Genomic DNA, 14,653 nt, shown 5'->3' on the forward strand with positions numbered 1-14,653 from the left:
CTTTTCAGGCAGCTGAGCAGGTGATGTCTACTTCATGCTGCTCGGAGCAGTGACTGCATGGAATAGCCACAGGAACAACATGCACATTTACTGTAGAAGCAGGAGAGAAGAGAAGAGCTTTTTGACTTGCATGCATTTCTCCTGACCCTGTTGTTCTAAAAAGGAGAGCCAGGATTCAGAGAGGCTTTGTGGTCCTGGTGTATTACCACCTCCTCCCAAACTCTCATTAGTCCTTGAGATACGTAGCAAATTAATTGAAATTGAAGTCACCTAAAATTTTTACTTCCTTCAGCAATTCTTCACCTTCATGCAAAGTGTTACTTAAAATATTAACACTGCCTTACGGCTCCTAGCTGCTGTGCGCATCTAAATGATAGAGGGTGATGGCTTAACAAATGATAGAGGCACTGTTTGCATCTGTGCTGCCCTGTCTTTTATTATTTTCTTTTTGGCATCTGTAGCCCTGGTTACAAGCATAGTGCCCTATGCACAGAGATGCTCACTGTTTGTTGGATGAGTGAATGAATAAGGAAGTTAGCTTAAATTTTTTTCCAGGAAGGTAAAAAATTTATTTAAAAAGCATCTGGCATACATCATCTTATTGGGCATTCATCATTCTTCCCAGTACCCAACATAGAACAGATGCTCAGAATGTATTAGATGGATGGATGGAGGGATGAAAGTGAAAAGTGAAAGTGAAAGTCGCTCAGTTGTGTCTGACTCTTTGCAACCCCATGGGCTGTACAGTCCCTGGAATTTTCCAGGCCAGAATACTGGAGTGGATAGCCTTTCCCTTCTCCAGGGGATCTTCCCAACCCAGGGATCAAACCCAGGTCTCCCTCATTGCCGGCGGATTTTTTACCAGGTGAGCTACAAGGGGATGGGTGGATGGATAATATGGACAGCATATGATCCCATAGCAACCCTGGGAGATGGGTAGGAGAGGTATTATTATTGCTAGAACTATTTTCCAGATGAGTACTATGAGACCCTGGGCTTCCCTGGTAGCTCAGCTGGTAAAGAATCCACCTACAATGCATGAGACCCTGGTTCAATTCCTGGGTCAGCAAGATCCCTGGAGAAGGGATAGGCTACCGACTCCAGTATTCAGGGGCTTCTCTGGGGGCTCAGATGTAAAGAACCCTCCTGCAAGGTGGGAGACCTGGGTTTGATCCCTAGGTTGTGAAGATCCCCTGGAGGAGGGCATGGCAATCCACTCCAGTATTCTTGCCTGGAGAATTCCTTGAACAGAGGAGTCTGGCAGGCTACAGTTCATGGGTTGCAGAGTCACACATGATTGAGCGACTAAGTACAAGCACAGCAGCACTATGAGACCCTGAATGAGAAGCCAGTAGACTTTCTCAGGGGAGTGGATATTGTGTGTTTAGTGTCAGGGACAGAGTTCTTTCTGCCATGAGAAAGAGTGTGGAGTTGGGCTGAAGAACACAAGTCAAGCTTGCATGTCAGAGAACCTTGGGTTTTGAACCCTGGCTCTTGCCCTTTCCTAGCTGTCTCATCTTTGTCAAGCCCCTTACACTCTGTACCTCTGCTTTCTCTCTGTGAAATACGTGTCTGTACTTGCAGAGAAGAGTAATGATAGACCCACAGCATAAGGCATTACATGAGGATTGAATGAAACTGTGTGTGTGTATCTTCGGCAGTGTACTTGCCACGCAGTCGGCCTCGGTGGTGGTCGCTGGTGTTGCTGTTGTGCTCACTCTTGTATGGGCGCCTCTTCCGGGACGAAGGTCCAGGAAAGGTAGTCCTAAGGATGTGCTTTTGGGTTGCATTTGGGGAAAGTGTCGACAGTGCAGTATCCCTAGCCCAGGACCGTAAGAAAGAAACAGACTAAGGCAACCAAGCCTTCATTTGTTCAGTCACCCTTCCATGCAAGTCTGAAACGTGTGGGAGAAAGGAGAGCATTGGCATGAGCCAGGAAGGGAAAGGGATGAGATGAGTTGGCCCCTTCCGTGTGCAGAATCTAGTGTGCACGGAGCATCGGGCAGAGCCTCTACCCTCACACCCTTGCTGACTGTTCTCTCAGTGTTACAAGGCAGCTGTTGCACACACTTTGTTGTTGTTGTTTAGTCATTCATGTCCGACTCTTTGCAACTCCATGGACTGTGGCTGGCCAGGCTCCTTTGTCCATGGGATTCTCCAGGCAAGAATCCTGGAGTGAGTTGCCATTTCCTTTGCCAGGGAATCTTCCTGACCCAAGGATCCTCCTGCATTGGCAGGCAGATTCTTTACTACTACTGAGCCACCAGGGAAGCCCCATTACAAGGCAGCCTTTTGTTAAAATATGGAGAAATAAACAATGTGAGGAAAATATCTTGTCCAAATGAGAAAGGCCCTCCTTAAATAAGCTAATAGCATCATAGGAGACTGGCTTAGGGGGAGGGGCTGGAGGGATCAGCCTCTGGGCTGTAATGGCTTGTTCAATGTTGTACCCTCAGCTTTTAGAGCTTTGCACATATGGTGAGCACCCAACAAATGTCTGATGAAGGAAGGAATTCATCTAGTCCAACCTTTCTGTCCCACATGTAAAGAATCCAATGTCGCAATAGCTGGTAATAGGTTCTTAGCTTGAAATACAATGGAAGTACTTAGAATCTTCCATAAGGACTCCAGTATTGCTCCAGTGGTAATCAGTATTGCTTACCACTGTCAGGACAAAGAGATGGTCTCATGTGGGGTTCTGGCACTGAAATTTAATGAAAAAGAAGGTGATTCACCTGCCCTGACCCTCCAAAATGGAAAGGAAATGTGAACACTTAAAATGAATGCCAGGAAAGGGATGACCAAGTTGAGTCTGAACCAAAGGAAGATTATTCTGATTGGGACAAAGAAGAGTTTGTCCATGTAGGTAAGAATTCTGAAAGAGCAAGGAAGATACGAGTCAGACGCGACTGAGCAACTTCACTTTCACGCATTGGAGAAGGAAATGGCAACCCACTCCAGTGTTCTTGCCTGGAGAATCCCAGAGACGGCAGAGCCTGGTGGGCTGCCATCTGTGGGGTCGCACAGAGTCGGACATGAGTGAAGCGACTTAGCAGCAGCAGCCTAAGACAAAAATGTGGCAGATAGGACAAAAATGTCCCAGGATGGAAGATGGAATGAAGAATTTTTATCTATGTCTATATAGCTAGAGAATCACTTCTCATTATTTGCAATACTGATGTTCTTTGAAGTCCCTATGAAAGCTGAACTAGCAAACACTGAACCCCTGCTGCTATGGGGAATACTAGGTTAGGTTCCTGCAAACCTCATGACATTTTCATCAACCTATCAATACATAACTCTTTTGTGCTGTGCCAGTGTTTAGTCATTCAGTCGTGTCCGACTCTTTGTGACCCCATGGACTGTAGCCCACCAGGCTCCTCTGTTCTTGGAATTCTCCAGGCTAGAGTACTGTAATAGGTTGCCATACCCTCCTCCAGGGGATCTTCCTGACCCAGGGATCAAACCCACGTCTCTTATGTCTCCTCCTTTGGCCGGAGGGTTCTTTACCACTAGCGCCACTGGGGAAGCCCTGTATTTAAAGACGTCTTATTTAATATATATTGTTGATTCATTAACATCTGCATTCAAAGACCACAGCACTCTTTAACTCATGCCTGTGGGAAGCTCATGCCTGTGGAAGTAATTGTGTTTTCTCCCTAAGTCGCAGCACGGCCTCCTGCGCTGAGGGACACTAGCCCTGCCCTAGTCTGGGGGCCATTTTGAACAGTAAATCACCAGCGAAAAACACCGAAGTTAGAAACACATGGCACTGAACAACCTTGAAAAGGACCCTGGTTTACAGTATGAGAGCTGACACGGGAAGGCTGGGCCTGTTCGACCCCAGCCGGAACACGTGTGCCAGGGACTTATTTTTTGCCACTCTGCGCATGTCCGTGAATGATGACGATGAAAATGTCGAGTGTTGATTTTTGGTTATAAGAAATTTTTAGCAAATAGGTGAAGTCACAAATATAGAATCTGCCAATACAGAGGATCAATGGTATATAAGACATACTAGAGGAACACACACTGGATAGTTTGTATGTGGCGAAGGGGGACCTAGAAGTAAACAAGCAAAGGGACCTGTGGATCTGAGGGGGCTATCCGAGGTCAGCCCAGCTACCCTTGATCTCCCTGCGGCTTGTTCTCTTCGCTGCCCGGATCTTAAAAGGCTCCAGACAGCCCTCCGCATCTCATATCCAATAAGAAATGAATGCTGTTCAATTCCTGTCCTTAAACTAGAACAGTCCTGGACCTGAATTATGCCAGGAACCTCGTGCTTGCAGTGTCTTTGGAAGTCTTTTATTGCAGGACTGATTTATAATACCCAAGTAGATGAGTTGAGGGCAATTACGTAAATGCTGTTTCTCTGGGGTAGAGAAGAACGGTCTGGTTTAAATGAAAAATGCAGTGCCAAGTCAAAAATTCAAATCGTTATGTGTAATTACAGACCACAGTAAATCAATTTTACAAACACAGTACCAATCTCACTGTGTTCCAATACCCACAGGGTCCAGTTGTGACAGTTTAGAATTGGAGAAGAGGCTGAAGGTGAAGAGAAAGTGGGAACTGGGACGTGTGAAGCCTCAATAGCTTGTCTTGAATCACATGGTGATTCAATCAAATATAATTAAGAAACCAGGAGAGCCTTAACCATCTAACTTCTCTTAATTAACCCCCTCCCCAAATAATCTAATTAGCAGTGTAAACTCAAATTGTGGGTTGTTTTTTTTTAATGGTCGTTTATGTGTATTGTTACACTTGACATTTGGATTGAGTGCTTTAATGAAAACAAGGACCAATTCCTTCATCAGTAAATTGCCCTGCTGGCCAAAATGCTGAGAATCTCCAGTTCTCATTCTTCTATCAAGAAACTAAGTTAAGAATTAGTCAGGACTGCATAATACATTTCTAATTACTTATAACCCTTCTCCTAATACTAGAAAGAAAAGAAAAAAGATTGCTGCTTTAATCAAGGCCAAGTTCAGAGTTTCATGCTCTGAAGTCCTGACACCCATCCTGCATTTGGCTGGTGCTGAGTTGAGACCCTGATGGGAGGAGGATTTTGGCATTTTCTAATGCTGCCGGTCCTTTCCTGGTCAGTGCTGTTGCATTTAAAAGCCATCTTGCCCTCTTATCTGGGAGACTTTTGAGCTCCAGTTGCAGTGAAGGTTTTGCCTGTAGTTCAAGACAGGAACTAGTAGACAAGGTATCTTTTGTAAGCCCCCTTTAAGCAACTCACCTCCTTCTCCTCTGAACAAGAGCTGTGGTGTCAAGATATAAAAGGATACCCCCGTGATTTGTTCAGTGACTCTGGTGGTGGCCTTGGGATTGATGCTCTGAGGCGGGTGTAATTGCTCTGTCATGAAACTCTGGCTATTTGCAGTTCCAAACTTGGATGGCTTTGCTGGTAGCCACACCCTGTCAACAGCCAGGGAGTGTTAAACACAGGATTGATGGTGCTTTCAGTAAACCTAAGAGGCACTTCCTGGATAGACATGTGAGTTGAGGTAACAGTGATTATAATTTGAAAGTTATCTTTTAAGAAAGGGGTAAGAGGGAAGTTTTGTCAAAAATCTGAGTTTCTTCGCTCTCTTTCTTAAACACAGTGATTGGAGCATTTTTATGGACACATTGAAAAGTGAAAAAGATGTATCTGCTTCAATCCACCCCTGGCCACTTGCTGACTCAATTATTTTCTTTATTTGGTGTCATAATGAAAATGATTCAAATTCTGCAGCTCTGTCTTAAACTCTTCGCTCTCCACAAGGGTAGAAATTCCACAGACAAACTTAAGGGCCAAGAAACCTAAAGGTTATGTACATATAGATATAAGTATGGATATGAAAAAGAGCGTAATTCAGGAAAGTAGAAGTGAGCCCCCATATATCGGAACCTTAGAAATGGCTGGATTGATCCCACAGTCCCTTGAATTGGCTGAAACATCTGCTTCAGTGATGTCAAGTCACTTCCATAGTTGATGTCACTGGTTCTGATAGGTGGAATGAGAGGATTGGGGCAGTTTCCTTTCAGGACAGCTTGATCTGAAGTTCAATTTGTAAGATTCTACTGATTTCTATAAAATGTAGATATTGGCTTGTCTGACTTTTATCATAAATAATGACAGTGTAAAGACAAACAGCAGTTATCTAAAATAGATTTTCTCCTGGATGACACCCAGTTTTGCCATTATAGAAACTGACAAAAGAGGACAAATGAAATGTACCCAAGATTAATGCAGCAATAAAAGTCTGCCAGAAACATTCTAACTTACTTCTTAAAAGCCCAAATGTTTAAGTGATAACGTGAAGGCAGAAGCATACTTCTTTGCTCTGCTCCAAGACCGGTCATCTGTGGAGTAATAAGGGCTGACACCAGTGGCAACTCACATCGTGGAAAAAGCTCTCCCTGCATCAGAATGTATTCACTTCCATACGATCTGAAAAGGAGACTGAATGGGCAAAAAGAGATTCAGCATTGCGTATTTGTCAACCTTGTTGATATGTTCTTTGCGGCTTTGTCTTCTTCTGGAGTCTCCATTTGTTTGGTTTTACTGCATAGGCTAGTATTTACCTTCTCTTCGGAGAGTGTGTGGCTTCCTTCTTGGCTGGTGGGAAACACCCGGTCCACCCAGTACATCTTTGCTTTGTAGCAGGCTCTTTCTTCTCCCAGAATGAGGTGGAGTCTGAAGTGGTTTGCGGGAATCATCTTCTGGTGTCCAGATGTTGTGAGCACTGGTTTTCCAAACTTTTAGACAAGAAGCAGAGTGCAAGCATGCAGAGTTGAGACATATAACCTTTCAGATTTGCTTTTAATCTATTCCCTGAAGCAATGAGGCAGAGCATGTTAATTTTAACCTTAGTAATTAATACCCCCTCCCCTTGCCCCCAACACAAACCTGTTCTTGGCCATAAACATGACTGGTGTTGTCTTTTTTGCATGATGTCACTGATTAAATACTCTAGTTTGTTTTGTTTTTTTTTTCAAATGTATTCTTGCAGTACTATTAATCTCTTTTTCCCCAAAGATTCCCACCACAGGGCCTCAGATTACTGGTTGTGGCACCACAAAACCAACTAAAGAAGAGGAACCCAGGGTCTAATGTTTCGCCACTGAGCTTTGCTAAAATGTTTGCCTTAAAAAAAAAAAAATCAGATGCCTAGAATTATGCATACAAGTGGTGTTAACAGAACTCCACTCTTTGAAAATGCAAACTCTTTAGTAACAGTTCCTTAGATACTCTGAAATCAGTGTTCGCAGGAAAAACTCGGGATGGTGCCCAAAAGATGCCTGTTAAGCAAACCTAAACTAAGGGAATAAACAGAAACATTCCCTGCCAATAACTTTGAAACAATAGTGATAGCTATTTTATAACTGGCAATGGCTTGAACTTTTTCTCTTCTAAATTTAACAAGTATCAGACCATCTCCTGCAGCAAAACTCTCAAATTGGTGTATTCAACCAAAGTTCTGATACTTCTGAATTTCTTTTGGGAGTAGATCTAGACAATGTGGTTAAAATACACCATTAGCAATGTGTAAGTAGAATTTTCCGCATGTATTTTCATAGCCTGTTGACACACACAGTATGTATCCCCAGAGTAAGGAAATGGGTTGGATCTCTTAATTCAGGAAAGAAACTCTTAAGTTAAATATTTTAAAATAATATGCAAATATATAATTTCCTCATTCCGCTTTTTGAAATCCCTAAATAAGAATGAGCTGCTTTTTGTAAAGTTTAGTAGTAATTGGATTGAGTTCTATCACGTGAGCATCTAGAATTTGAAATATTAACAAAGCATTAAATTTTCCTGTAAGAAGCCAGCTTGAATTAGAAATGGAGACTGAGACTTCCCTGGTGGTCCAGTGGTTAAGACTTTGCCTTCCAGTGCAAGGGGTGTGGGTTCAATCCCTGGCCGGGACCTAAGATCCCACATGCCTCGCAGCCAAAAAACCAAAACAAAATAAAAACAATGTTGTAACAGATTCAATAAAGACTTTAAAAATGGTCCATATTAAAAAATAATCTTAAAGAAATGGAAAGACTGGCTTAGGAACAAGAGTGAAATTGCAAATCATGTCCACGTGGCTGAACTCATAAGGGCCTGATGAGGCTGCAGAGTCCAACCTTGGATTGAGAAAACAGGTTTCTGGGTTTGATGAGAAAGAATGACATTAGAAGTATGGGTGTACTTAATGGCTGTATTCAAAAGGAAGGCAGTTTCAGCAGCAGTCTTGATTCTGGACTCCAGGATAAAACGCTGAGGCTGGAAATAGGTGGAAGCGCACAGTGGGAACAGTCATAAGTGGTGGTGGACTGAATTTGAGGAGTAGTGTGTTAACTGTAAAAGCAATCAGAGGACTTAAAGCACACGAGTTCCTGAGGCCAATTAGGTGCCCGTGGAACTCAGCAAACACAGCAGAGAACAGCAGTCGTCTCTATCATTGAGTTCAGTCCTCAGTTTTTAACAGAAAACTGGGATCCCCATAAAATAACTGTACTTCAAACAGATGATGAAAAAAATGACAAAAAGAGCTGTAAATTCACCAAATATAAAATAATTTGTATTTGATTAATGTTAATGCCTTCTGCATCTGTATCAAAACCATTTGTCACACAGCGTTTCATCTACTAACCAGGCTTGGTGCACATAGGAATTCCCAGGTCCTTCCACCACCCAGGGGCCCACAGCTCACAACGTAGGGATTATTGAATTATATTGCCTTTTGGGGCCTTCCAGCTCTGAAATATTATTAACCTATGCTCATAATAATTTTAAAGCATTACTTGCATTCAGTGTATAAATTTAAGGAGAACAGAGAAGAATGCAATGTATCTTTGAACGATCTCCATTACCGTTTATTAGGATAAAGTTTCAGTGTTAAAAATTAAGCTTCAGTCGTCTGGACTGTTTGTTTATGGGGATCACTGCTCTCCTTGACAGTGAGGTGCAGTTCTTAACCTGACAGTGAACTGAGGAGAGAGCTGGACCCATACCCCAAACCTTCCTCTTTGCACAGCCCCATTACTTGTCACGTAAGAAGGCAAAAGAGGTAGTTATACCTGTTTTTTAAGAGTCTAACTATCCTGAAAAGTCTTTTCCTGCCTCTTATTTCAATAACTAAAAATCAAGGCAAAGTCAATTTTGGTCAAAGGAAAGGGGGAAGAAATCTGATTTCCAGGCTTTCAGGAAAATACTTAAAAAGAGCAGAACGCAGTGCCAGGTATCGTATTTTCCCCTCAAAAAGTGTTGAAAGGAGTCTCATGAAAGATGCTTAGAGATGAAAAAGACATCATAAGGTTAGAGGAGGTCGCAGACGGCAGCTGGCCCCGAATGGTATGACAGAGTTTATTACCAGATTATAAGACCCTCTGTACTCACATCATGCTGCTGCACTGTTGGAGCAAGATTATTTTTAGCTGCTTTTCCCATATTTCAACTAGACTTGCTCAGTATTTGTTATTTATTTGTAGTTCACTTGAATTTATAAATGTTCCAAATACTACAGTACCCTATTATCATAGGTACTCATACATATGTACGTACATATATAAGTGTGCTGTGCTGTGCTTAGTCTCTCAGTTGTATCCGAACCTTTGTGACCCCATGAACTGTAGCCCGCCAGGCTCCTCTGTCCATGGGGATTCTCCAGGCAAGAATACTGGAATGGGTTGCCATGCCCTCCTCCAGGGGAATCTTCCCAACCCAGGGATTGAACCCAGGTCTCCCGCATTGCAGGCAGATATCTGCGCCACCAGGGAAGCCCATGAAAGCTGGACTGGGTAGCCTATCCCGGCCTATCCCTCCTCCAGGGGATCTTCCCCACCTAGAAATCGAACCGGGGTCTCCTGCATTGCAGGTGGATTCTTTACCAGCTGAGCTACCAGGGAAGCCCCACATATAAGTGTACATACCTGAAATTTCTTGTAGCGATTCCTAAAAATATAAGGGATATAGACGCTATACTCTACATACTATTAAGGCTTAGCTTCAGTTTTTTCAAGAGCAAGGGTTACAGTGTTGCCCCCCTGGGCAATTATCAGAATGAATCCCCTCCCCCCGAAATATGCTGTCCCTGCAACCCTCATTATTATGAAGTTACAAATTCAGGACCTCAATTCTGCTGGAACTTGCCAACTTCTAATCTACAGTGAGGTTTTTTTCAAGTTGTGCTTACTTCGGCAGCATTTGAATATTACTCTGGGGCAGCTTAAGTCTGAATGGAGCGTGTGCTGTTGTCTGCCACGCAGCAGTCAGCTGCTGAGAACATTCAGAAGGCCCGCCTCTAGCTAGAGTTATTCTGGGGAGACTAACACAGTGTGAAAAGCTTCTCAGAAGCCTGGCTTCCCTGCTCTCCCCTCTCTACTTGTAGGAAAAGGACTTTTACTCATTTATTTTCACCTGAATATCCATTCTTCCTCTATGTAACACCACTTCAGATGAATACTTTTGGTCGAAAAGAAAATGGAGCGACGGGACAGCCATGCACCATCTGCCCTTGATCGCCTATTCATCACATCACCGCTGTGCAGTCTGTGGTCTTACACTCTCTCTGTCCACTGCATTTATTCTTTCCTCTGCTAATTTATGGCAAACAAAGGCCCCCAGCACATGAGTAACACCAAATTTGGCTTTGTGGTCACTATTTGCTCCACCAAAAGATCTGTCTTCACCCCGAAGTGCCCCCGTGGGCAGGTCACCTGTCACCTGCTCCAGCCGCCTTCCCAAAGTCCCCTTTGGAGAAATGAGGCATTTGCCATGCACAACTTGGCTTTCATGTCAGTGTGTGTCACCCCTGACTCTAAATCCTTGGCCCTCTCTGCAAAGCAGAAGCCTAATGGGAGACATTTTGCTTGTTGCTACAGCAGGTTCACTCCTAAGGGGACATTTCTGACTTTGGTGCCAGCTATAGGAGTCTTTCTGATACAGACCCAGTGAGGCCTTAGGTAGAGAGTCCCTGGGGAAAAGCCCTGGTACCTCAGGTATAACTGATTTTTATTAGAGTGAAAGTCACTCAATCGTGTCTGACTCTTTGTGAACCCATGAACTATGCAGTCCATGAAATTCTTCAGGCCAGAATATTGGAGAATTCCTTCTCCAGGGGATCTTCCCAACAGAGGGATTGAACCCAGGTCTCCCACACTGTGGGCAGATTCTTTACCAGCTGAGCCACAAGGGAAGCCCAAGAGGCAGAGACCAAATTCATGCCATATCCTCTATGACCTCAGTCAAGCCAGGGGCATATGAGGAAATGGGTCTAGGTTTTTATGAATGAATCCCTATAAGTCCCAGCAAGTTAGGTAAACATCTAGTGAATTCCCTGGACACTGACAGCCTCCGCAAGGATGCTCATCAGTGGGGAGCTAACATGAATTTTAAGAAAACTTTTGGTGGAAAGAAGCAAATTGGCTTCATCTAATACTGGAATTCAACTGCTACTTGTGTGTGGTATTGTTCTCTGCATGCAAGGATGCGGACTCTCTTAGCAGTGTTATCACACTCATGGTGATGGGTTTGTTATTGCCTGTAACCAAGTAGGGTGCTAAGGGTTCCATCAGCTCTGGGTGTGTGTCTCTTTGGGAAAGGTCTGCTTTTATGGTTTGGGGCTCACTCTAATCCTGGCTGTGAAGAGGAGCCCCCCTTTCCACTCTGGGCCCACCTGGCTAGCGCCATTCAGAGCACCCACCAGATATTCTGAAATGGTTGCAGAGGTACCAGGAAGCAAAGACGTCTAAGCTGGAAAGTCCCATCACTTGGGGCAGCCCTGAACAAGTCCGCTCAATTTTGTATAAATACTTAGACAGGCATGAAATGAATTTTCTGGATGTCTGGCTTTTCTTCCTATTGGCTTCTGTCTTCATTTTTGCTGCTGCTTCCTTTTTATTTTTTATTTTTTCTTATTCTGCTTTTTTTATTATTATTTTTTTCTTTTTCTATTGCTAATTCGGATCCAACCAGGTAGCAATGCATTTTGCAGGGAGCCTTTTTAAAGAGCTTCTTCCTTAGTCCATTCAGTGGAAATGCAAGCTGTTTTAGCCTGTTAGAATCCAAAAAATAAAAAATGTTCCCTTTGCATATTTTTAAGTTAGATGATAATCCCTTGCCTTTGATAGAATCTACCCAGTTTCTCAGGTTACAGATAGTAAAATTGGCTCCCTTTTTTTGTTAATAAAGAAGTTTCTGGCCCTTCTTTCACACACAAGGCTGCGCTTCTGGCAACATGAAGCCAAACAGAAATATGGACAGCAGGGGTGTGAACTCCATTGCTCTCCGGCCTGGTTAATGCCAACTGACCATGAGCGGCCTCCCCACACCACTACTGTCTCAAACATACTTTTTGCAAATGTTCAGCCTTTGGCTCTGGTCTTTATGTTTTTAAGTGGGGGCAAGAAAGCCTGCTGTTCACGTCTTTATGTGGATTCTGCCCCACCAGAAATGCAGTTTAACAGAAAGCAGAACTTCTCACACTGGGATGTCAAGTCTGCTGGCTAAAAAACAGAGAAGGATTAATGCCAGCAAAGCAGTGCTAGTCCGGACTTGGGAGAGTAAATATCATACCTCATTGGAGGGGATAGAGCCCTACATGGAACTTAATGGCTTCCCTGAAAAATGTTTAAAAATGCATGTGGCTCGATTCCATGTTAGCACTGCAGCAGTCAAAATAAACTGGACCTGTCAGGGGCCAGCACAGAGAGAAAGTTATGAATAGACTTATTTTGTAAAGCTGTCACTTTACACACCCAGAAAAACCAACCAAGGGTAACGTCGGCTCCCTCAGCGTTGATTTTGGTTAAATCCCTCCCTTGAATGACCTCAATTTAATTTGACTAGTTATATGTGAGTTTTGTTGCCTTTTCCTGGTTTTCTGGAAAAGAAATTAAAAATGGGGGCTACACAGATGTTGCCCGCTGTGCGGAAGGGCTACACATGCTGGAGAAAACTGTTCCCGGCTTACGGAGAGCACCCCACTGGCTTCTGAATGAAAGCCTTGTTACCTGGAAGTGTTCTCGTGTAAAGTCTGGCATTAACCTGCGAAGCCAAGGGAGAGAATCGGCCCTTTCACACACGGCTGCCGTGTCGCATACCCTGAGGTCCCTGTTAGTCTCAGGGCCCTTGTTGTGCCTGCACCCCTTTCAGAGGTGACAGCTCCCCTGATTCCTGGTTGAAAGGACTGACTAGTCCACTTCTGCTAGTTCAGCCCAGCCAAGATTGCCAACGATGAGTGGTCTGCCCTCCCCTTCCAGAAAGTCCACCGTAATGACGTGGGTCATGTCCGGTTTTGCGTGGTCCCCTCCTCCCTGCCCCACCAAAAATAAATGGCCAGGACATGTTCTTTTCCATCTTGGCAGATCGCTACTTTGCCAGGCTGTCAATCCTCACCTGATTTTTGGGTCTACTGCTCCGAATCCTGATTTCTACAGTTAGAACTGAAAACAGATCCCGACCTATAGAGGTGAAGGTCACAAGTGTGGGCCTTATAGGTGTAGCCTCCTTAGAGAGCCCAACTCACCCAAAGGTACAGACAGCATCCTTTTTAACCACCCCAAAGGGAGAGCCACCCCATGACCCCGGATGCAGCGATCAGACAGCGCCATGTCTCAGGGTTAAGAGGTACTGTGGGTTCTTCTGTGGCCCAGACTAAAGGTGGGGGAATAACCTATTTCATTTTATTTTTGTTTTTTTCCAGTTCTCTCAGGCCAGGCACACCACAGCCCTTTGAAACGATCTGTGTCCCTTACCCCACCCATGAATGTGCCAAACCAGCCTCTAGGACATGGATGGATGTCTCATGAGGACTTACGAGCTAGAGGACCCCAGTGCCTCCCATCCGATCATGCCCCCCTGTCTCCACAAAGCAGTGTAGCCTCTTCAGGAAGTGGTGGGAGTGAACACTTAGAAGATCAGACCACTGCTCGTAACACATTCCAAGAAGAAGGTAGTGGTATGAAAGGTGAGTGACAAAACGAGAAACCACCGGCAACAGAGCCCCTCCCTTGATTTGGAGTCAGAAGGGTGAGGAGAGAGGTAGTCAGCCAGGAGGAAGGAGCCCGCCCCTCCCCGGGCTGATGGGAGGCCCCTCCCTTGCCGAGCTCTGGGGTTGACCGTGGCGGAAAGGGCTCGGATTCCCCTTCCAGGGCTGCTTGCCAAAACCTGGGAAGAGCAGGAGAGGTCAACGCCCTCCTTTTTCCTTTTTATTTTTTTTTCTGAATGCAGTGACTTGCAGACAATTAAATGAGTCACAGCTGGCGGCGATAGCATCTACTGTTTGCACATCCGTTCCTTGGTCTGCCCTGTCTGTACAGACGTTGATCTGCTCCAGCCTTCTACCTCACTGCTCTGGCCAGGGAATCGTCAATAATTTAGCAAAACAAACCACAGGATCTTTTTTTAAAATCTCTCTTAGTGTAGAATCGTACTGGTGCCTCCTTTCCTCTCTCCCTTTCCCTTTGATATCCAGAGAAACCTGCAAACCCTTTTCTCTGCATCTGTTGAAGGGATGTGAAAAAAATAACACTGAGACTTGGTGACAGTGTTTTAAGGCTGATAACGGATTTGCATACAGGTGATAAAGGCCTTTTGTGCAACATCAATAAATGTTCCTACATTGCCCTGTAAATCTCTCCTTTTCTAAAGATACTCATCGAGAGA

At 44.3% G+C, this 14,653-nt stretch overlaps 1 protein-coding gene across 8 annotated transcripts in view; it reads left to right on the forward strand.

Moving 5' to 3' along the window:
* Positions 1-14,653, forward strand: part of SAMD4A (sterile alpha motif domain containing 4A) — a 226,913-nt gene that overhangs the window by 157,197 nt on the left and 55,063 nt on the right. For 6 of the 8 annotated variants that reach the window (XM_061428942.1, XM_061428941.1, XM_061428949.1 and 3 more), the window contains one exon: positions 13,692-13,955. The exons of the other annotated variants lie outside the window; for them this stretch is intronic. In XM_061428942.1, the coding sequence (XP_061284926.1) occupies positions 13,692-13,955 (264 nt within the window). The remainder of the gene's footprint in view (positions 1-13,691; positions 13,956-14,653) is intronic. 8 annotated transcript variants of the gene reach the window in all.

Source organism: Bos javanicus, chromosome 10 (genome assembly GCF_032452875.1).
Source record: "Bos javanicus breed banteng chromosome 10, ARS-OSU_banteng_1.0, whole genome shotgun sequence".
Classification (NCBI taxonomy): Eukaryota; Metazoa; Chordata; class Mammalia; order Artiodactyla; family Bovidae; genus Bos; species Bos javanicus.